This window comes from Aethalodelphis obliquidens, unplaced genomic scaffold, assembly GCF_003676395.1.
Source record: "Aethalodelphis obliquidens isolate GAN/ISIS:26980383/991018 unplaced genomic scaffold, ASM367639v1 scaffold11, whole genome shotgun sequence".
In the NCBI taxonomy this organism is placed as follows: domain Eukaryota; kingdom Metazoa; phylum Chordata; class Mammalia; order Artiodactyla; family Delphinidae; genus Aethalodelphis; species Aethalodelphis obliquidens.
In genome coordinates this window covers 20,877,011-20,900,792 of record NW_020837955.1, presented here as the reverse complement: position 1 = coordinate 20,900,792, position 23,782 = coordinate 20,877,011, and the positions used below count along the sequence as shown (strand labels likewise).

The 23,782-nt window shown below is 48.0% G+C and overlaps 1 protein-coding gene across 10 annotated transcripts in view; it reads left to right on the top strand.

Moving 5' to 3' along the window:
* The first annotated feature begins 13,710 nt into the window (after positions 1-13,710).
* The window catches only part of SH3PXD2A (SH3 and PX domains 2A), a 241,562-nt gene continuing 231,490 nt past the window's right edge, over positions 13,711-23,782 (top strand). For 6 of the 10 annotated variants that reach the window (XR_003433908.1, XR_003433907.1, XR_003433905.1 and 3 more), the window contains exon 1: positions 13,741-14,321. Coding sequence is in view for 4 of the 10 variants with exons in the window: in XM_027112500.1 (XP_026968301.1) it covers positions 14,250-14,321 (72 nt within the window). In the remaining 6 variants the exon portion in view is untranslated. Of the gene's footprint in view, positions 14,322-23,782 lie in introns of all 10 variants that reach the window. The other 4 variants (XM_027112509.1, XM_027112502.1, XM_027112508.1 and 1 more) reach the window with 4 other exon arrangements.

The window sequence follows — 23,782 nt, the reverse complement described above, 5'->3', positions numbered from 1 at the left end:
TCCTTCTGTTCCACATCCTCATTCCCAATCCAACTTTCTGCCCCAGAGTTAAACATCCACAACAGGGTTCTTTGCTTGTAAGTGATGAAGACTTTAGCTAGCTTATGCCCATGTGATGAGGTGTAGGCCAGCCTACATAGCCAAACAGTGGTGAGGGGCAGAGTGGAGCTGGTTTAGGTTCATCTGCCCTAGGGATTCAAATGCCATGAAGATGCTCTTGTCACTCATCCCTCGCCTCTGCCTGAGAATTAGCTCTATACATTCTCACTGTGAGCAGGCTTCTCTATGTGGTGAGAGAGATGGCTGAAGTGAGCTGTGGGCTCATAGCTTCTAGCTCTGAGAAGAAGGGGGATCTCTTCCCGTAGCACCAGTTAGAAAATCTCAGGAGAGGTCTCTGATTTGTCCAGTGTAGGTTACATTCTCTCCATAGACCAGTCACAGTTGCCAGGGATTGGATATTGTTAATAGCTTTGGTCAGATCCCCAATAACTACGGCCAAAGGAGACAGTTCCCTTTGGAAGGAGAACAGTTCTTCAAAAGGAAAGAGGTAGCATATATGTGGTAAGTGGAACAACTGTTGTGAGCTGGACAGCCATTTCAAGTTGTGCCGACTTCACCGTTATCAGTTAGGTGTGAATCCACATCATTTAATATGTATTACATAGTGTCTCACTGTGGGTTCCCCTCAAAGCAGCCCATGTCAGTGGTCTGGATGCAAGTAATTTTGGAGGGACATGATCCAAAGAGCATGGTGAAGAAGTGGGAAAGTGAGACAGGAAAGGGAGAAAGCCAATGAAGGTGTGTTAATGGACAGATTAGCATTTTGGGCAACTGGTCTCAATTCCACTGTGCCCCTTGAGAGACTGTGTAGAACACACCGCAGAATCGTCCAAGGGACAAGGAAGTTAGGGAATTTATCCACCACTCCCATCCCTCATGGTTGTAAGTTGCTCCTGTGGGGCTAGAGCTTCTGGAGCATACAGCCAGAGAAAGCTCTCAAACAGAGAGACACAGGCGCTTGAAGGCGGAGGCTGCAATTGTATGAGGAAAGTCCGCTGAAGCTGCAGATCTCTGCAGTGGCTGAGGGGAAGTGGGCAGGGCACTGATAGTGCCTGATACACATCTGTAAATCCCTTTACATAAACAGGATTCTGTTACACATTGTTCTGTAAGAATTGAAACTTCAAAACTATGTTTTAACTATGTTTAAAACTCAAACAACAATATCCCCATCCCAATGAGCTATAATTCCACATGGGAATCCTGGTGACCACAGGGCTAATGCCCTCATTATAGTTCAATCGTCAGTCCTGCAATAACTAGTTTATATGTTACACCTCTCATGGAGGCGCTATCCTACTCTAGCTGTTAGATATGAGTGCCTGAGTAGCTAATGTATATTGATGTAAGATTTTCTTCAAGCAGACTTAAACAACTACCCTTAAAACGGATTTCACAGGTGAAAAACAGGACATTTAAGAAGAAAATTTGGTTGTGATGAGTTCAGCCAGGACCAAGATACCAAATATCCCACCTTAGACCAATTCTTCAAAGCGTCAGCCTCACTGACAATAGCTGATGAAAGCAATATGCTGAAAATGCTCATGCAAAAAAAAAAAAAAAGCCACTCGAAGACAAGAGAGAATGATAATATTTACTTGTTTGGGAAAGTCACCTTTTATGGCACTAGAAATTACCCAAGTCCTAAATACGTTTTGTGTAGTATATTTTGCACATTAGTTTTATAGACCCTGCCAAGCAGCAATGCCATTTTGAGACTAAACACAGTGGAGCATAAAAACAAACTTTCTGTTTCATTCCACGGAAAATGAACAGCTTAATGTTTTTGTAAAAACATACACAAGTCTGGTGATGAAAATGCACGTACAGTGCCACACATAAACAACACATTGTACATGAAGAAGAACATACCGTTAAGGAAAAGCTTAGGAAACCTCGAGCTCTTGTTAATAAGACCTATTAGTAATCAGGCAACAAGAACATGGAAAGAGCAGACTGCTGGGAAAGAGCGATAACTGCTGCCAGATCATTCTGCCCAGAGAGAAATTTGCAAATGCACAAATTGCACTAGAAATGCAAGTTCCCTGAAGGCGGGGCTCTGGTCTATCTTATTCACAGAGTAAATACTATGGTCCCTCAGTCGGCGGGAACTGGGCAGGGGGATGGGGGCTGGGGACTCGGCCGGCGCCAGGGCCTGAACGGAGCGTGCCGGTTTCGTGGCGTGGATATATCTGCTTCTAAGGTGGCTGTAATTGGCACGCTATCCCATACCAAAGTACCTTTTGAGAAGAAAAAGAGGTGAACTATAAAGTGAGAGCCAGTTTCATCTCTACTCTGCAATCTAGGAGAAAAACTTTAGCCCGAGGACAGATCAGGGGGCCCGGGTTCAATCCCTGGTCAGGGAACTAGATCCCACATGCACACCGCAACTAAGGGTTCGCATGCTGCAACTAAGGAGCCTGCGTGGCACAGCTAAGAAGCCAGCGAGCCCAAACTCAAGGACCCCCCGAGCCACAACTGAGGAGCATGCCTGCCACAACTAAGGAGCTGGTGAGCTGCAACTAAGGAGCCCTTGAGCTGCAACTAAGGAAGCCATGTGCAGCAACTAAGACCTGGTGCAACCAAATAAATAAATAAAATATTTTTTTAAAAAGAGTAAACTCCAGAAAAGTGAAAAATAAATTTGGATAAGAGTTAAAGAAAAATCCATGAGGAATTAGTTTCAGGACCCGCAGATGATACCAAAATCCACAGATGCTCAAGTCCTGCATGTAAAATGGCGCAGTAGAGTCGGCCCTCTGTCCCTGTGGCTGCGGAACCCCGACTGTACTCAATGTTGAACGAATGAACGAATCCAACTTGCTTGATGTTTGAAGATTAAAGTTATGTATGATCTGTACAGACCAGCAGGACCAGAGAACAAATGGTGCTTCTTTTAGTAAATAATGATAATAATAGTCATGATAATGACTAACAGCGAGGATTTACCATGTGCCCACACTGTGCTGACCATTCTATGTGACTGACCTCATGTTCACCTGACAATGACTCCATAAGGTAAGCATTATTATCTCCACTTTACAGACAAGAAACAGAAGCTTAGAAAGGTGAAACAACTTTCAAAGTTGCACAAAAAAATAACAGTAGAGCAGGAATCCAAACCTATACCCACACTTTCTCCTCACCTCACTCCTCTGCCATATATGCAATTCAGAAAAGCTATCAAGGGCTTCCCTGGTGGCACAGTGGTTAAGAATCCACCTGCCAGTGCAGGGGACATGGGTTCGAGCCCCGCTCCGGGAAGATCCCACATGCCACGGAGCAACCAAGCCCGTGCGCCTCAACTACTGAGCCTGAGCTCTAGAGCCCGCAAGCCACAACTGCTGAGCCTGTGTGCCACAACTACTGAAGGCCGCGCCTAGAGCCCGTGCTCCGCAACAAGAGAAGCCACCGCAATGGGAAGACCACACACCGCAACAAAGAGTAGCCCCCGCTCGCCACAGCTAGAGAAAGCCCGCACGCAGCAACAAAGACCCAATGCAGCCAAAAATAAATAAATAAATTTAAAAGAAAGAAAAGCTATCAAGAGAAATATCTTTTTTTTTTTTTTAACCTGCCATGAAATGTTGGCAAAAATGTAGTAGTAACATTCAGATGGGGAGAAAACAATGATGGGGAAAAGTGAGGAAGCAGTGGCTTCTATGAAGTTGTGCCTGTACCAGGGCTAAGCTGTCATTATATGATGCACACATCAAGCGTTAGCCATCATCAAGAATACAGCATCTTAATATGCGTTTCATGTGGCATCTCAGTGATGCTGAGGTGGTGTCTTCACACTGAAAACTTTTCAGACATTTCTGGGTTACTGTAATAAAATGGGTGGTGAGATCCAGAATTTACTTTTTACTTTTCAGGCCAGAGCAAAATGCTGGTATGACCATTTCAATTGAGAAAAATTATTGCAAGAAATTACTCTCTATCTGATTCAAGAAAAGCTGTTATTAGCTAAATCCTTCTTTTATTTAAATGAACATATGATCTTTGTGGGGACACAGTCAGCCCATAGCAAGCTGTAACATACATACACTGAAGTGCACAACTCTGGTGCACAGCTAAAACTTCCACTCGGATCTAGAAACCACTGCCAGCACCCCACAGTTCTCTGTACCCCCTCTCAGTTCGTACTTCTCGGAGGCAACCACTAATATAGCCTCTAGCACTATAAATTAATTTGGGCTGTTTTGAACTTTATGTAAATGAAATCATACAGTATGTAACCTTTGTGTCTGCCTTTATTTGCTCAACATTGTGTCTGCGAGCTTCAACCAGTTTGCTGCAGTTGTTTGCTCTTTATCATTGGTATATAGTATTCTCTTTATCTGTTGTTGCTCTTTGTTTGTTGCTGTTTATCATTGGTATATAGTATTGCTGTTGTTTGCTCTTTGTTGTTTGTTTGCTGTTGTTTGCTCTTTATCATTGGTATATAGTATTCTGTTGTGTGAATGTAACACCACTACTGACCCACTCAGCATTGGTGGACATTAGGGTGGCTTTCAGTTTTGAGTTATTATGAATAGTGCTGCTATAAATACTTTCACACATTTTTTTTGGTGGACGTATGTACTGATTTCTCTTGGATCTATATCTAGGAAGGAAATTGCCAGGTCATAGTATAGGTATACTAGACAGAGTTGAGTAGTTGCAACAGAGATTACGTGGCCCCCAAAGTTGAAAATATTTACTGTTATTCGTTTAACAAATACTTAGTGAAAACTTGTCATGTGTCAGCCGTTGTTCTCAGCACTGGGGGTGTGTCATGGTGAGAAAACAGACCAACATCCCTGTGCTTATAGAGCTGGCATTTTTATATTTCAGTAATATCATGAATTAATATTCGGACATTATGGGGACTTCCCTGGAGGTCCAGTGGTTAAGAATCTGCACTTCCACTACAGGGGGCACAGGTTCGATCCCTAAATCGGGGAACTAAGATCCCACATGCCTTGCAGTGCGGCAAAAAAGAAAAAAAAAAAGAAATCAGACATTATCTACATGGTTTCTTAACTGTCCATAGGTGAGATTTTTCTATTTTATTTCTGAAGGCCTGAGCAGTGATGATCTCTCATGTGTTAGGCAGGGTAGACAAACTGGCCTGAAAGAGTGGGATTTTCCAAGGCTCTCCTGGCACAAGTGGTCCAGTTCCTACCACAGTAAACAGCATCCTCAAGTGGAAATTCAAAATCCCTCCTCACTAGCACATCCCATCTCTGTGGAGTATTCCTGCAGGGTGCTGGTGCAGGATGCTTTGCCCTTGTGGGCTGGGCTGGGCCGGCTCTGACTCCGGCCAGCAGACAGCCCAGTGTGTCAGCAGTAGTCACCCCCAGCTGCAAGGTCAAGGTCAACGTGCAGTAGTGCAGGCCTAGTGCTGTTTTCTTGGAAGGAATGATTTGTTTTAAGTAACTTCAGACCTTTTAATATGCTTCCCAAGAAGTTAACTATTCAGAAACTTCCTCCTCTTCCCCCCACCCCCACCCCCCAGATTAAAGGGAAAACAAGAACTCCAGAAAAATAGGAAACATCTGACCTCCATTAAAGTGAAAACAAACAAACAAACTCTTAAAACATCTCTTAAGAGTTTAAAGCTGTATCCACGTAAGTTACTTTTACTCATAGCAAGCAGGTGAGTGACATTATCCAGGTATGAAAAAACCATGAAATAAAAGACGGCTTAGAAAATACTGCTTTCAGCCCATGTAATAAATACCTTACTTTGAATGTAGGGAAAGAAGTGCACACTTAATAGAAAATTTATTTCTTCCAGCCCTCATTATATAAATGCTGAACAAATATTTTAAAAATACTAGAGAGTCGAAGGGGCCCAAAGTCTTGTTTGTTTGTTTGTTTTTCTTATCTAATTCATCATTTCTTCCACCTAGACTGTGAGCTCCACAATGGAGGGCATTCTTGTTTGTGACTAAATTCCCATTTATGGAATAAATGCACGCACATAGTGCTTACTCTGCACAATGCCTGGTACAACACATAAGGACTTAATAAACAATTGCTGATATTACTATTGTTATTGTTACTATTATTATGATGATGATCATTATTATAGCTAAAGGGAAATTTTAATATTGACTAGAAAAGCTCCCGTATATTACAGGCTAAAAAAAATTTGAAAACTAAGTAGCACCATCATCCCTCCAGGTATGCAGGCCAAGAAACTATGATTGTCCTTAGCACTTCCATTTACCTCATCCCTGGCAAACATCACCAAACAGAAGCCACTTCACCTTCTAAAGTTCCCTTCGCTCTACCCAGGACCATCAGCCCAGTCTAAGCTATCGTCACCTTTTTTTTTTTTTCATTAGGTCAACACTTTATTTTATTTTTTTAATTATTTAAAAAATTTTTGTTGGAGTATAGTTGATTTACAGTGTTGTGTTAGTTTCAGGTGTACAGCAAAGTGAATCAGTTATACATATATCCACTCTCTTTTAGATTCTTTTCCCATATAGGTTATTACAGAGTATTGAGTAGAGTTCCCTGTGCTATACAGTAGATCCTTATTAGTTATCTATTTTTTATATAGTAGTGTGTATACATCATCAATGTCGTCACCTCTTGTATCCTACTGCAGATCTACCAAATGCCCCCTTCATACTCCAGGCAGGCCCCTTCACCAGGGGACCATCCTGATCCTTTTAAAATGCAAATTTAAAAAAAACCCAAACAATCCTTTTATGATTACAGAAGGACATGTGTACAGTACTATAGAATGTTTTAAGGTTTAAATAAACTAATATTAACATTTTTAAACATCTCTCTACCCCCAGAGATTACCACCATTCGTACTTTAGTATATGTTTGCGCCACCTTGACAATATTTGTCACAATTATAATTTTACATTTATTTGGATGATTTGTAAAACAATGTGTATCTTCCCCAAAGGTGATAAAACTACCTAAGGACAAGGACCTTGTCTGGTTTGCCCCAAGTGTAGCCCCAGTTCCTAATAAAGTGGGTGACACAGGTTGGTAACTTAACTAATAGTCATTGAGTGGATAAATAAAGGAATAATGTCCTTGAAAAAGTAAACAATAATTTGGTAGGTGTGTTTTGGGATGTGTAAGCCACTAACACCAGCCCTCTTTCTTAGAATTAATTCCCCAGCCCAATGAGTTAGCTCTGATAGTCACCTTTGTGCTACGTGACTCCACTCCCTGATAATTGAGTGGATCAGGGGGGACACATGACCCAAGCTGGGCCAATCAGATTGTTTTTCCTGGGAACTGGGATCTAGACTGCAGAGGCAACCAGTCTCAGGTGTGTCTGGAATTGAGGGACTGGTAGACATTTGGGCAGAAGGGGACTCCTGCTATGTGGGTGAAGAAGCAGAGAAAAACCATCTGCAGGTTGAGAAGAATAAAACAGAAACATAGTGCTAAGCAGAGATAAGAGATGGAGAAAAGTATCACGTTCTCAAAGATTTGCTACTTCCTGGTTCTGCTCTGAGAAGCCCAAGTATCCGTGGATAATGAGACGCCACAGTACATTGGAAATAGAGCCCCTTCTCTTTTTTTTCAGCTGGCTCAGCTCAATTTCTAGCACTTGTAAACCAAAGAGTCTCAACTGAGACGTGCTGTTTATATATTAGGCAGTAAGACTAATCAAAGTGATCATATAATCTGCCTAGGGCCACACCTTATGGATGACAGCCAGAATCCCAGTCAGATTCTCCTAGGTGAGAAAACCCAGCCTACTAAATCTTCCTCTACCTGCCCTAGCCTATTGGGTAAGAAATGAACCAACTGTGGGGATATCTTCTGCTTGAGACAGAGAGAGCAGGACGTGAGCTGGAGCCACACTTGACTTTTGAGAGTCTTGACTCTTTCACCTGAAATAGACATGTGGATTCAAACAGGATGAAGAACAGTCATTTCTAACATTTCTGAATAGAGAACTGGGAGAAAAAAAAAAGCAATCAAACCAAAACCAGACTCATAATTTTGGTTATTGGTGGCTTCAGGCTATTTTAAGAAACTGCCTTTGAATTCCCCAAGGGATTTTTTTTTCCTGTTTTTGTCATCCAGTGGACAACTCAGGGTTTACGGGCTCCTGGAAAATCCAGGGGATTTTGCAAAAGAAAAATCTGTGGTGGCTTATGGTTAAAGTGGAACTATGCACACTGATCTTTTGTACCAAAATGATCCTGGTAAGCCTCCACCAGGCAGAAATACACTTGAAGGCATGTTCAGTAGTTGAGATAGATGTGTGAAACCATCCACACCGTCATCCTTGAAGTTCTTAAAGCACAGTGTGCTAGTTTGGGGACCAGATGTCCCGTCAGTGTTAGGGATGCAGCCTGGAGTTATGGAATAATTTTTTTTGCTCTGTGACTCTAATTGTGTCCTTGGCTTCTTTGGCCATGCAAGTTAGCAGATTTCCCTCTGGTATTCCAGGGCCATGGTCATTTGCTAAGGCTGGAACTTGACATGGTTCTATCAAAAAATTCTCCTGCATAAGGACCCTCACCAGAGTCAAGGCTAAGACAGAAGGCTAAGACTCTCAATGGCATCTTGTGTAGAAGCCTGTTGAGATTTTTCTGATGAACTTACTGTGTTGGGAGTCAGAGAAAGGTGCTTTCCACCACCTGGTGGTTTGGCAAGCAGAGGGGCCTGTTATTATGGCTGCAATTAGCCAACAATAGGGCTAAGCAGACAGGGCAATTCTGGTGTCTCATCCTGGTCCCATTCCCCAGCAATCAAGGAAAGAAGTCTGGCCAGTAATTTACTTGCCTCTGGAGAAAACGGAAGTTGATCTTACTGTCTACTCCAAATTCAGGAAAGACCATTCTCAAGACACTCTCCAAACATTTGCTTATTAGGGCTGATTTGAAAGAGAGAGAAGAAGGAGAAGAAAGAGAGATGCATGTACACTCTGGACTGCTTATAGTCTGTAAACTGGCAGGTTATTGGTACCAGGCCCTCCTGCTTTTTCCTGCCAGAGGTCAGCCAGGGATGGAAAGGGATACAAAGCAGGGCCAGCTGCTTTGAGTTAAAGGTGCTAAAACAACTTTGGCCAGTAGGGGGCTCCAAATCTCATTCAGATTTGTACATCTCTGGATAACAGACCCATTAGACTTCATTATATATAATAGTTATCCAGTATCTTAGAGCGTGCATGGGACCAGAAAATCACCAGAGACCCAGAGATGGGAAATGACTTCAAGATCACAAGGCTGGGTTGTGGCTGAGCGGAACTAGAACCCAGGTTGGGTAACTCTCTCCAACTCCTAGGCATCACTTTCATCATCAGCATCAACAAATACCTAATTTTAAAAGACAATCATTTATTGAATGCCTGGCATGTATAAAGCTCTGTGCTGGGTGGGGTGTGTGTGGCAGGTGGCCGAGGTGCTATGGTCAGGGTGGGGAGGGAAAGAGTGGTGCCAGAGTCCAAATTCATGGTCCTCAAGACCTTCACCAGCTTCTTACTGGTTTAGAAAGCACAACCTAAGCACAGCAAAGTTTAAAAAACAAAAAAGATGTAAATAAGCGTTCAGTACAGTAGCAGCTGAATTGTCGTAGGGCAATGTATGATTAGTAACCAAATGAATGTTTAGTAATCTGTTTTCACTGCTTTCCTCTATGCTGTCGTCTTTGAGGACTCATGAAGACTACATGGGAGAGGAGGTGAGATGGGCTCTGCATATGGGAGCTGATAGGATTTGCATGTGCACAGAGGGGCTGTGGAGACACACGCGATCCCTGCCCTTGAGGAGCATCCTGCCTGGACGGGGTGGGGGGTTGTTTGTAGGCAGCCTGTGATGCTAATGTGAATGGAGAATTGGAACAAGGGACCCTGAGGGTCAATGGAGAGCAACATTCTGGATCTGCAGGTATCTGTAATGCTCTTTAAATGAACTCTTCTCGTGTGGGAATAAGCTCATACAAGGAGTGGAGGACAAAGACAACAAGTCTAGGACTCCCTAGCTGTGTGGCATTGGGCAGCTTACTTAGTTTCTCTTGGTCTCGGTTTGCTACTCTGTAAAATTAAGTAATAAATAACCTCTCTGGTCCCTTCCAGTTAGAAAATTCTATGGTTCTAAGCATCCTACAATTCTCTGTTTTTGAAAAATCAGATTTCCAGGTATCAGTCAGTTTGCATCTTTATTTTAGGTCCTCTTTCCCTTATTTATCCTAAACTTAAAAAAAATTGCAATTATATTTTGTCATTTGAACTAACACAGTGTCCTTGGGTTAGAGTCGTCTGCAGTTCATGGATGGAGGTGGCAAAATAGGGGTTTACCTAATCCTCTCCAGCACTGCTGGCTCCTTGAGCAGATGTTTTCAATATAGACCACCCAACGTACCTACTCTGTGCCAGGCATGCTGGGTACTGAACAAATGAGACACAGTCTTGTCTCCAAGGAGCCTTCAGCCAGTCTCAGTCATTGCTGGGAAAGGGCCAGGCACATGTGAGGCACTCAGTAAACGTGTGTAGAGCAGAAAGGCATGCCTAAGGCGCTGTTGGGAAGGAAATCTGCATGAGGTTGAAATGTACCCAGGGAAGAAGGGAGAGCCTGTACCATTTTATACTTAAAGTCTCTTGGCTAGATGGCCCCAGGAGAGAAAGGAGACTTTCTCCCGTAGGTATTAATAACTTCTACCCAGCTAATTTCCAGACACCCTGGCACCGAGGGGGCTGGTGCTCGGTTGCTCCCTCCAACTGAGGTAATTCGGGAGCACAGGGGAAGTTGGGGGTCCTCGAGTTGTGCTTCAAGACCCTGAATTTAGGAGATGTCAGGTTGTCTGGGGTTTCTTAGACCAGAAGAAGGCCATCAGCTTATAGGCAATCACCCTTCCTCTCTCCTCCGGATCTCTTATCCTCAGGTCCATGTTCAGATCCTGATCCAGAAGAAGGAGGGTGAGTGGGAAACCACCGGTGCCTACTGGGTGAGTGCTCTGACTCATAAGGTGACCCAGTGCAAGCCAAACCCCTTCCTCTTCTTTCCCTCCAACAGCTAAACCCCGGCTCCCCTCACCAGGGGTTTCTCCGGCTTAATTAGCACTTCCAGAACACCTTGCAGCCCACAGAGGAACAGTGGCCGAGTGCCATTAGGAATCTTTTTGCCATGAACCCACAGGCTGTCTTGATTTTTCACCAAAGGTGCTCCCAGATTCCCACAGCCCAGCCCTTCCCTGAGGAGCTCAGTGCTGAGGGTCTATCCAGGTCTTCCTCCTACTCCCACAAGGAACAGGCCTTGCTCAAGGCAGTGATGCCGTCTCCTCCTTTTCGCATCACTGAGCATCACTGTCAGATCATCTTCTCCCAGGACAATGGTTTTCTATAATCTTCTCTGACAGAGGAGCCCTGTGCTTAGTGTCAAGATCTCTCACAGGCTGGACCCCCAACACCCATCCTTCTCCTTATGTCCTTTTCCTGTGTCTCACCCCCTTGCCTGGCTCTTCCACATGTGGACACTGTCCTCCTGGCCCTCTGCCTGTCACCTGCAGGTTCAGGCTTCAGTGTCCTCACTCCACCTTTTCTTTGCCCCCTGATCATTCATTCAACAGATTCTCATACAGTGAGTACTACTGTGGATAAGGTACGGTATTTGCTATATGAGGAGTGCAAAGAAGTATAAGATAACTTAAGCCAGTCCTTGTATACCAGGTGCTCTCAGGGGAGAGGAACTGTGTTATGGACAAATACACACAAGTCAAAGCAGCTCAGGGCAAATGCACCTGGCTTGGAGGAGTTCACAGGAGGCAGAGTATTCCAAGGTACTCCATTCAGCCCATCCTTCAGTCCCTAGCAGAGGGACAGCCTCCTCCAGGAAGTTCTCCTGGATTACTCCAGGCCTCCATTTTTCTGGAATGCTAATGCATATTTTATTAGATACAGTCTTAATGGTGTTTCTGTTTCTCAACTGTATTCTCTTCTCTTTGAGGGAAGGGACAAGCATTTTGTCAATTGGATTCAGTTTTCAGGTCCACAAACATCAACTGAATTCTCTCTCTCTTCTGTTCCTTAAATCCTTGTAAATGAGCATAGATTAGGTGCTCAATCAAGCCTAAAATTCTAGAGTTTTAGAGAAGAAAATTTTTAAAATATTTTTTAAATGTCAATATCCATACATGCTAATTATGAAAAACAAAGAACTCAAAACTGTCTCCAACAGGAGTAACTACTGCTAGGAGTTTGGAATGTATGTAGGGAGGAATCTTTTTTTTTTTTTAATAAATTTTTATTTATTTTATTTATTTATTTTTGGCGGCGTTGGGTCTTTGTTGCCGCGGGCTGGCTTTCTCTAGTCGCAGTGAGCGGGGGCTACTCTTGGTTGCAGTGCGCAGGCTTCTCATTGCAAAGCATGGGCTCTAGGCAAGCAGGCTTCAGCAGTCGTGGCACGAGGGCTAAGTAATTGTGGCACACGGGCTTAGTTGCTTCGCAGCATGTGGGATCTTCCCGGACCAGGGCTCGAACCTGTGTCTCCTCCTTTGGCAGGTGTATTCTTAACCACTGCACCACCAGGGAAGCCCCTGTAGGGAGGAATCTTAAAAGACCATCTAGTTCAGCACCCACATTTCACAGAGAACTTTAAGATGACTCTAATGCCTATAGTATTAAGTGATTTGCGGCAGGTCAAATATTTAGGTAGCAGCATCATTTGGCGTTCTAGCATCCTTCTCCAAGAAAGTTGGAGGGGTAGTATGATATTCTGTACCAGGCAAATGTGTGAACAGTCTTAAATAGCTACATGGGTTCTGACAGCGCAGAGAAAAAAAGTATTAACACAATTAGATTGTAAAACTCTTGGCCTCCATTTCACATGCTTCACATTGGTCCACAGTCACAAAGCTCATTGTGACTGTGAAACAATAGGATTAATTGTGAAAACAGTACTTCTTTAAATATTTGAAATTAGAATGGAAAATATGTTGAAATAGATGAGGGGGTGTAAATTGAATTAAATAGTAATTGTGTTCCAAGTCCAGGGACAGACAAGTGGCTTGGAAAGTCGGTTTTTCATATCAGAGGGACAGGTGGTGAGAAAGCCAGAGCCTGGGGCCAGTGATGAGGCAGTCCCCAACCCAGTGGTGGATTTTCTCACCATTGTGTGCTCTCTTCCCTCCTAGCCTGCCTGGGGAGGGTCCCAGGGAAGCCCTAGACTTAAGGCAGTGCTGTTACAGTCTTGAAACCTCACTGGTAAATGATATCACAGGTTGGTTACCCAGACCCAGATCGATAAACGACTCAGGCAGCGGATCGATCACATTTCCGGGGAGAATCTACCCTTTGTAACCTGCAGGGGGGCAGGTGGTTTATCAAAAGATAAGGCTCTGGCTTGAAGGATTTAATGCCGGCTCTTTCCTCACTCCTGTCTCCTCCTTGGAGGGCCTGGGCCGTAACAGCGGGGTAATAAACTACTTTTCATTAAAGCGATCTGGGGAATAGGAGTGGGAGGGGGCCGTAAAGGTGGGGACAGAAGGCACAAATCCGCTCCAAGACGGAAAGCCAGGGTGAGGGCGCGCTGGGTTCACTTCCCCCTGCCCCTCCTCCTTCCGAAGCCACCCTGAGTTTCCGTGCCCGGCGAAGTGGCCCAGCGCCGCGCCAGGCCGCTGGCCGAGCTCTTGGCGCTCCGGCCGGGCTGCAGCCCCCTCCCCGTCGCCCCGGGCCCGGAGCCCCTCCCAGCACGCTTCCCCTCTTTCCCTTCCCTTCCCTTCCCTTCCCGGCCCGGCCCTGCCTCCGCCTCCTGCGCCCACAGCCTCCGCCAGCGCCGAGCCCCCTGGAGCCGGAGCGCGGCGAAGGGGCGCCGCCGGCCCCTCCCCAGCGCGCTGACAGCAGGCTCCGGGGCCCCCGCCCCGTCCTCTCGCCGGCGGGACACACCCCCGCCCCTCCTCTGCTCCGCCAGTTCCCGCCGGACCCACCGGGCGGCGGAGAGAGCTGGCGAGCGAGCCGGAGAGCGGCGAAGGCGGCGCTGGAGGGAAGGGGCGCGCGGCAGGCCCACGGGGAGCCGCCCGGGCGCACGGAGTCCGCGTCCACTCTCGACCGTCCCCGCTCCGCGGCCGTACCTGAGGGCGCCGGGAGCCTGGGCAGCGGCGCGCCGGACCGGGGTGGCGTGGGGGCCGGGGACCTGGGAAGCGGGAGAAGGAGCCGGAGCTCGACCAGGATGAGAAGGTGACGCCGCCGGGGGGCGCCACTCGCTCTGTGGGGGAAGATGCTCGCCTACTGCGTGCAAGATGCCACCGTGGTGGACGTGGAGAAACGGAGGAACCCCTCCAAGCACTATGTGAGTATCGCCCCTAAGACCCCCGCGGGGCCTGGCCAGGAACCCCCGAGGGCCCTGGGTGGCCCCTTGCCCTACCCGCGCTGTTGAGTCCCGGGGCTAATTGCCCACAGGGCAGCCTTCGGCGGTAGAGTTTCTTCGCAGGGCTGTGATCTCCAGGGAAGCCTTTTCTGACCTTCCTCCACTCCCCCCACGCCCGTTTTCTTTTTTTGGCATTGGAATTGGCAAGTGGCTGCCCTTGTCTGTTACAACGGTGAAGTCATCTGTCCGCCTGAGCTTTGAAGGATGGTGGGGGGAGCGTTCGTCAAACCCTCGCTGGGAAGCTCCGTTGGGAAAGAGCATCTTCCCGGCCCTCCCTGGGGACTCGGGTCATTCACGCTCACACAGACCGAGATGCTTTCAGAGGCTTGACCTGGGGAAGGAAGCCTCACGCGAGCCTCCCACTTTTGCTCCGTTCTCTGCCTCCCTAGGCCTGGGTCTGGGGGCAGAGGGATGACGCCGCACCCCTGCCCCACCTCCACCTTCAGCCCTGAGCTTTGATTTCCTTCTTAAAGTCCTTGTGTCCGTCGGTGTGAGGAGAATTGTGGCTTTTCCTTTTATCCCTCCTCTGGACATGACCCTTAACTGGGTTCATTTCCTCTTAAGTGATGCTCCATCTCCAGACACGAGGAGGCAAATGTTTGCTGTGGTCTCCGAGGAACAGCCGGCTGCCCCTCCCCCTTCCTTCTCCAAACTTAATGAGAAGGGGCTAAGGTTGATTGAGCTGAGCTCCTGGCCTGTGGAACGCGTCCCCCTTTCATCTCAGCCCCTCCTGTCTTCCCATCCTTCCCACAGTAAACTGTGTCCTTGACGCCTGAGAATGCCAGTCCTAGCGGCTTTGCTCCTGTTCTTGAGATAGAAGAGACAGACAGCAAGGCATCCAAAGCCGGAGGACTGCATCTTATTTGCAAATTAGTCAGTTAAAGGAGCATTTAGAATGCTCAAAGCATTAATTTTAACAATTAAAACAGGCTGTTGGTTGCTGCCCTGGACAGCACATTGATTTCTGAAATTCCTTGTTGGAAGGAGACTGGGATTTGTGCAAATGTCAGCCTCAGGCTACTCTTTCTGTATTTATCCCCAGTGGCTCTGATCTTTGGGTTTCTTTATAGTAGAATAAGTGGGCCTGGGCTCAGGTTGGGGAGGAGGTAAACCAAGGAGTCTGGTTCCTGGTGGGACAGAGATGTGGGTGCTGGTGGGAGAGCTGTTCCTTTTGTGTTGCTGGCTCAGCAAGCATCTTGCCCTGCCATTTCAAGAAAGCTCTTTTTGGAGGACTTGGGTCACCATGTGGTCACCCTCCCCTGGGGACAGATGTCCATTTGCACATCCCAGCACTTATTACGAAGTCAGCTTTCCTAAGTTCTTTTCTCAAATGTTGCAGGCTAAGTTTTAGGGGTTCTTTTCTTTTTTTTTTTTTGTCCTGAACTTTTTAAATAAACATTTCGAATGTCATTTGGTTTTCTTATTATTCTTTTCTTGTTTGTTTGTTTTTTTGGCTGTGTTGGTTCTTCGTTTCTGTGCGAGGGCTTTCTCTAGTTGCGGCAAGCGGGGGCCACTCTTCATCGCGGTGCACGGGCCTCTCACTATCGTGGCCTCTATTGTTGCGGAGCACAGGCTCCAGACGCGCAGGCTCAGTACTTGTGGCTCACGGGCCTAGTTGCTCCGCGGCATGTGGGATCTTCCCAGACCAGGGCTCAAACCCGTGTCCCCTGCATTGGCAGGCAGATTCTCAACCACTGCGCCACCAGGGAAGCCCCCTAGGGGTTCTTTTCTAGTCCTCAGTTAAGGTAGGCACTGCTTTCAACAGATGGCACTCTGTTCTGAGACCCAGGCAGGTGCCGGCTCTGGATTTTAGGTGAAACATCAAATCTTAGCTTTGACCAGCGATGTCCAGGATTACAGATGTAGGATGCACTCCTGGTCAGGAGCGCTGCTAAAGTGACGGGGGGCCCTATGCAGACAGTGTTGAGAGGTGGTTAGCGCTGAGGCTCTGAGTTACAGGCTCTTGTTCAAAGCCTGGCTCAGATACTGACTAGCTATGCAGCTTTGGGCAAATTATTTAACCTCCGTGGGCCTCAGTTTCCTCATTTTTAAAGTGAGTATAATAATAGTATCTACTTCAGAGGGTTGTCTGGAGAATTAAGTGAGATCATACATGCAAAGCACTTAGCGCAGTTCTTGGCACAAAACAAGCACTCATTAAATGGTAGCTTGGCGTGATTCTGACTAAGAAAGCACTTTTGAAAAGCAGCTATTAATGGTCTGGCAAGAAGGAAGAAAGTTTTGGGGTTTTAAGATTGATAATAACTTGTTCTGTGTGAAAAATACAAAAGAAGTCCTGTCCAATTCCCTCAAAATGATCATTTCCTCCCTTTTTATGGGCAGTGTTTTCTGGGACGTCTCCGCTTCCCGTGTAAGAATCAATGACGTTATGTTTGGGGTCGGGAGTGATGTCACTGAGCAGATGGGGCCATACAGAGCCCTGAACCCAGGTTGTGGGAAAACAGTTAAAGGAGAGAGTATTGTGTGTTATGGAATTGTGGAGCTGGCAGGGACCTGAGGACTCATGAGGCTCCACCCCCTCATTTTTACAGATGAGGAAACTGAGAACCAGATGGGATAAAGTCACTTGTGACACAGCTAGTCCCAGCACCTGGGTCTAACTGGCCTTCTGCCCATGTCATGGGTTGGGTTCATCGAAATACCGTAAAAGGCTGGTTGGGGTTGACGAGCCCAAATATCTGGTGATAGTAAGAGGTTCCTGCACATTTGGGGCATCAGTGCATAACATAAGGAGAGGGGGCCAATAATGGAAAGTGTCGGCAGTGCCAACAGGGCAGGAGGAGCATGCTGGGGAGGCTGTGCCGCTGAAGTTTAGGATCGCCTCCTCTCTCGGCCTTGACGTGGTGGACACCACACACCAGAAGGTCAGGTGTTCCGGGCAAGGCGCGCTGGTGTGGGTAGCAGGCAGGACACACTGCGCCCAAGTCACGTATGTTCTGGAAGCCCTTTACGCTGAAGAAGCATGCCTTCTTCCTGCCTCTCCTCCACTGATGGTGAATTCTGAGTCTGCGGTTTGGCAAATTGCAGAGCAGAGCCGCTTTATGGGACGTGCACGTTAGCTGGAGCTAGCTGATGAGAGGCCTGGGGCCCAAGCAGGAGGGGCCCTGCTGGCCCCAGAATGCTGGGAACATACTGCAAAGGTCTTCCCAGGACATCCAGCCAAAGGCATGCTTGTCCCCGTGATGTGGGGGAGCTGCCTGGACACTGAGGGTCTTGTGTTTTGGTCTGTTTATGAAAGGCAGGCAAGTGACCTCCATCATTTGAGTGGTGCTGTCAGCCCTTGGCTTCCTTCCCCTCTGTCAAGCCCCTGCTTGGGGTGCGTTTGGGGAAGATGGGCAGCTGCTGCTTAGGCCAGGCTCCCTGCATGGAGCTGGGCTCCTCTCTTAGCTTTTATGAGCTGCCCCTGGGGAGACCTTTAGGTAAACTGTCTTTGGCCTCAGACCACTTGTCTTTCAAATGATCCTGATGGTGCTGGTTGCAAACTGCAGATACCTTTGAAAACTTTCCATAAGGGTTGAGTTCCAGTTCACATAATCCTTTGTACCCACAAGCATGTGTAGGTGTATGTCAAGTCATTTGGTGTTGGAGAGGAGCTCGGGCATCTAAAACAAAAAAGAAATTGTTTGGATTTGGGAGGCATTGTGCTTTCACAGTCTTTTCCTTTCCTGATTGTTTATTTCAGACAAATATCAGTCATGAGTGTTCTGATCCTCTACAGGGCTCTTCAGGGAATGCAGATAATAGCCAGTGTTAGCAGTTACCATCGATGGTGCCAAATGCTTAGCGTGCATGATTTCATGTAATTCCTACAGTTCATCAAATGTCTTTGATTCCTTTATACAGATGGGTGAACTGAGAGGTTCGAGGTTGCCCAAGGTCTCCCAGTTAGTACAAGGCAGATCTGGGTCAACTCAGGTCACTTTACCTCCAGAGGAAGCTATGAACCTACAGTGAGGCCCTTCTCCTCCACTGGAGTCTGGTTGGGGAGACCAGGCTCAGGTATACATGATGAGAGAGCAGTGCCATGTGGTATTTGAGGACTGGCTCACTGTGTGGGACGTGCACCTTGTGTCCTGGAGGTGAGTGTGTGACGGGTGATGGAGGAGGTCACTGTGAGGCAGGGGGAGTGGAACAAATCCAAGACGATATCTGCTCCCCAGTGATGCTTGTGATAAATGAGGGATCCACCCTGTGGAAATAATACATTCTGTGTGTTCAGAGCATTGCAGGTTCGGGTCTTGGTCCTGGGAGCTACATTTTTAGGAATTGGCCCCAGACCCATTCTTTTCTCTGCCCTTCATTTTTTCTTAAGCCCTTAGAGGATCCAGCCCCATGAGAGGAAGGGTGTGCAGCTGCAGTACGGAAAGGATCTTCTCAGGCCAGTCCCACTGTGGAATGAGTGGTGGTGGGCAGATCAGGGTTTGAATCCCACCTCTGACTCTTCCTAGGTGTGCAACCTGCAGCCAGTCACTGTGGGTCTCAGGTTCCTCACCTGTAACCTCACAGGGATTTTGGGAAATTGATCTGAGATAATTTGGGGCAAAGCTTCTACTTAGTACCTGGCCTCCATCATGGGTACTCAACGTATACTAGCTTCCATCTGGTCCTCCTTATCACCAAAACACTTGAGTACATTTAGGATCAAATAGGTGAAGCTGTGAGAGAAGGAAAGACTGAGGCAAAAAAGGAAGGCCCAGCTGTTCATAGTCTGATGGGAAAGTGGGCTGCATGCCTCGTGGAAAACACCCAACATAGGAGAGAAGCACATAAACAAGGAGCAGCTGTTCAGACCTGGAGAGCTTCCTGGAGCTGCCCTAGTGATGGCTTCCTGGTAGGCTGGGAAGGAGAAGGGAAGGAACTTGTGTTGGGGGAGAGGAGTAGAGAGGTGTTGTAGGTAAGGGCAAGGTCAAATAGTATCCTAGCCCCAAGGTCAGTGCAACACATGGGTTAGCACTCTTGCCTGCTCTCTTTCTCTCTGTCTCTGTCTGTCTCTCACACGCAAGAACAGTTTCTTCTTCTCCAAGGAGGGAAGTGATCTAGGGGTGATTCACAGGTCTGACAAGGATTCTTGCTTATGGAACAACCGACCACATCCTTCAAGGCTGTTGGAAGAGGGAGCACAGCCAGCCATTTATCATGGCCCTCTTTAGAGCCGAGTGAGGGTTCGGGGGGACAAATCAGGATTGGAATCACCATGTGTGGCGGCAGGCAGAGGGGAGGCGAAGGGAAGGGAAAAATAAACCTATTTGATGTCATAGGAGACCGGTTCCAGCTCCAGAAATATAAGCGCCAGCTGCTGCATTTTCCAAAGAGATATTCCGAGGCCAGCGTGAGTTAATCGCCAGTGGAGACAGTGAATTAGAGCAGTGTTGTTAGGACTTCTGACTTGGGGGTTTGCACAGCGGTCCCTGGAAATTGCCTTCTGATTTCCTCAGCCTGAGTCACTGACCAGACTATTTCTTGGCCAGAAAAAGTCTAACAGGAAACTCTATTCTCTTTTGCCTCCTTATTAAATAAAATAAAACAAATAATAGAGTTATACATACGGTAGTCACACTTCTTTTGAGTTCTGAGAATCCGGGAAAGGGATCATGGGTTAGGACAGTGAGCCAGGGAGAAGGAAGGACAAGGGGTGTGTGTGGGAAATGAGGTGGAAATACTGGCTTTGGAAAGAGGTTCTGAGCCAGGGCCAGAGGTGCTCTCTGCCATGGCCGTTGCCAAAAGTAATGGAAGAGTCCAGGAGAGTGATGAGCATTTGAAGCGGTGATTCCCAGAGCTGTGAGTGACTTCATGCCCAGGCCGGGCTGCTGCTACCTGTAGTGGAGTCAGGGGGGGAAGGGGGCACGGTGGGGGGGAGGGGGGAGGGGGGACTGGGGGAGGGGAGGGGCTGGGGGAGGGCAGGGGGGACGGTGAGCCACAAGCAAGCCCCTCTCATGCCCCCGAGTAACCTCCAGGCAGGTCACATCAGCAGCAGGTGCTGAGCAGAGTCCAGCGAGGATGTCGAGGTGCAGGGGGAAGGGAAAGAACCCATCTGTGAGCACCTACTGTGTGCCGGGCGGTGCAGAAGAGACCCTTCAGAGGGAATTTTACTTAAGCGTCATAACAATCCCATGAAGTAGGTAGGTGTTTTTATCCCCACTTTACAGGTGTGGAAATTGAGGCCCAGAGAGTTTATGTGAGTCTCACTCAGTGGCAAGGCTGGGATTCTTACCCTGGCCTCTGACACCTGAGTCTGTGAGCTTGTTACTTTCTTCCCCATTAGAGCTGGGTCAGTGAGAGAGGGGTATGAAAATCACCGAGGAGTCCGGGCAGCACCTCCTGAGAGGATGACGTGTATCTGGAAGGCTGTGTTGTTGGAGAGCCCCTGGGCTCTGGTATCCCTGGGCCAGAATCCTGTCTCTACCACTTACTACGTGGGACCTGGTGCAAGTTACTTCTCTCTCCGTGCCTCAGTTTCCTCATCTGTTAAAAACAAACAAAACAAAATGAGGGGAAAATAGGACCTAGCTCAAAGGGTTGTGCTGAAGGGTAGACGAGTTAATAAATGTCAAGACCTTAGAACAGTGCCTGGCACTTATTAGGTGCAACATAGGGATTTGTTCTAATACTGATTAAGTCCTGAAGCTTCAGAAGGGGGAGCTCTCTGTGAACTGGAGTTTTCAGGGAAGACTGGCTGGCGAAGGCAGGCTTCACGCTAGGCCTTGAGGAGTAATTAGGATTTGGATGGTAAAGAGTAGGATTTAGGTGGGAAAAAGAGGAGAAGGGCATTCCAAGAAAGGGAAAAACAAAGGTGCCGGAGGCGGGACGTGCAGAGAAAACGTGGACAAAACGCAGGTGGGGCAGAAGGATGGGGAGGAAGGGTGGGCCAGCTTCTGAGGGTCTCACAGGCCAGCCGAGGGAATTCAGAGTTTATTGTTACACCTCCGCACCTTCTGTTCCTCCCAAGGATTGCAGGGGAAGGGGAGCTGATTGTCACTGTGGGTCCCTTCTGGTGGGCCCCAGAGCTGGCTCTAGGATTGTCGTTGCAGCCGTGGTGGGAACAGAGCTACATGGAACCGTTTCTGTAGCTCTGCGTTGGGGACTCTTTTTTTTTTTTAACATCTTTATTGGAGTATAATTGCTTTACAATGGTGTGTTAGTTTCTGCTTTATAACAAAATGAATCAGTTATACATATACATATGTTCCCATATCTCTTCCCTCTTGCGTCTCCCTCCCTCCCACCCTCCCCATCCCACCCCTCTAGGTGGTCACAAAGCCCATTTGCGTTGGGGACTCCTTAGCTGCAGGCCCAGCCCAGCCCCTCTCTGTTTATAGCTCTTACTCCAAGGGGTCAGGCTGCCTCATAAAAGTTGATTGCACCCCAGAGGTCTTGGGGAGGGAGGGCGGAGGAGGGGGAGGGGAATAGCAAGGAGTGAGGCGTCAGCTGCTTTGGGCCACATCCGTGGAGGGCCCCGCTGGCAGGGCCTGAGGTCACGGTGCAGTCATTTCCACCCCCAACCGCAGCGCTGCCGCTAAAGCACCCCAGTGGCAAGAGAGAGGAGACCCCGTCCTTGGAGGGTCTGGAGGCTAATACCGAACAGCTTGCTGGGAGCCCCGGATGAGGGCTCAGTGTTACCTGAAACTTTCAGGCCAACGTTGTCTTCTACTTCAGCATCTCTCTGAACCTGTTTTAGTTATAAAGACAGTGCTTCAAACTACCTCTTCATTTATTTAACCCTCACTCCACTGCCAGATATTCCAGTAAGCCTGATTCTTTAGGGAAAATGTAATAATAAAAATAACAGCTAACAGTTCTGAATGCTTTCTACGTGCTGAGTTTTACACGGAAACTCTCAAAGCAGCCCGCCGAAGCGTGTAGTTACTGCTGGCATCCATGTCGTGCAGGCGAGGACGCTGAGGCCCAGAGAGCTTAAGGGAGTTGCCAAACACCACACAGCTAAGAAGCTGCGTGTGGAGAGGCGCCTGCAATGACCCAGGCCTGCTGACTCCAAAGCTGGCCTTGTCCCCATAGAAGCCTCGCAGCCAGCCCTCCGTTACATGCCACACCTGGGGAGACCAGGCCCCAAGGCGATTCCACCTGAGGCCTGGCTGGTTGGCTTCTCAAGGTGTGAGACCTTCCACATGTCACCTTCCCCACTTGATCTCCATTTGCCCATCCAGTGAATGGGCTGACTGCTTCCTTTCTGCCTTGTAGAGGGGAGGGTGGAGAGGAAAGCTGCTTTGGAAAACGCTGAGCCCAGAGAAAACAGCTATGTGAAGGGGTCCTAGATCGCTCAATCTGGTTTCCTAATCATTTGTGAAGGGGATGCTTTACAAAAAGAAGCTTTTCCTGACGCCAGGGAATTTTTAGACAAGGTTTCCTTGCCATCCTACACCCCCTGAGAAGCCTATAGCCAGGGTTGACTCAGGACCACTTTAGGCCCCAGTGAAGATGTTTTCTAGAAAACCACCTCTGGGAACTACGCTTCGCTTCTTTCCAAGCCTGTCAGTTTTGTGAATGGAAGAGACAGAGCTATTTCCAGTCCCATCTGTCCCGGCTGTTACCTGGGGGGAGGAAGTGACATCCAGGGGGCTGAGCTAGCAAAGGGGAAACAGCTGTGCTTTCTGCCCCTCCCTCAGCTGCTTTCTCTGGCCCTTTGCTGTCATTTCCCTTTGCCTGTGAGGAAGCCACCCTCCCTAGGCCTGGGAGGAGGTGGCGGTAGGGTTGGGGCAGGATTCCTTCCTCTGTGTGTGTCAGTGCAGCATAAATTATGCAGTGGGACGTTTTGGGCCCTCCAGTCTGTCTCTGGACTCCCTGGAGTGTGAACCAGACCTGACAGAAGTGGATCACTCAGGGAGTGGGCGTGGGGTGCTGCCCAAGATAGTGAACTTTCAGGGTCAGGGATGGCGTGGGTGCGGGCCAGTCTGTATTTCTGCCTGTCACTGCGTGGTCCCCCGTAGAGAGCCTTGGCTGTTTTCCTTTTTCCAGGACTATTCTCACTCAGTAACAAAGGAGACCTTGACCTCTATTACATGGGCACCGTTATCGTAACAGCTACCACGTATGGAATCCCTATTTTGTGCTAGGCCTCTTGTTTATAATCTCTGGTCCTGACACAGCCCTGAAGGTAGGCATTTTTAACCCCATTCTATGCATAGGGAGACCGAGGTTCAGAAAGTTGAGGTTGCATTGTTAGTCAAGCACAAAGCCAGGTGTGTTCGGGCCCCTACCCCCAGGCGGTGCCTGTTTCGCCCTGTCACTGTGACTTGCACATTGGTCCCTCTCCTGGGCTGCCCCAGGTTGGGGGTTGGGGAGCTTCTGCCGGCCCCGCGCATCGTCCTCCTGGGGAATGGTGTTCTTTGTGGAGAGAGCCTGCCTTG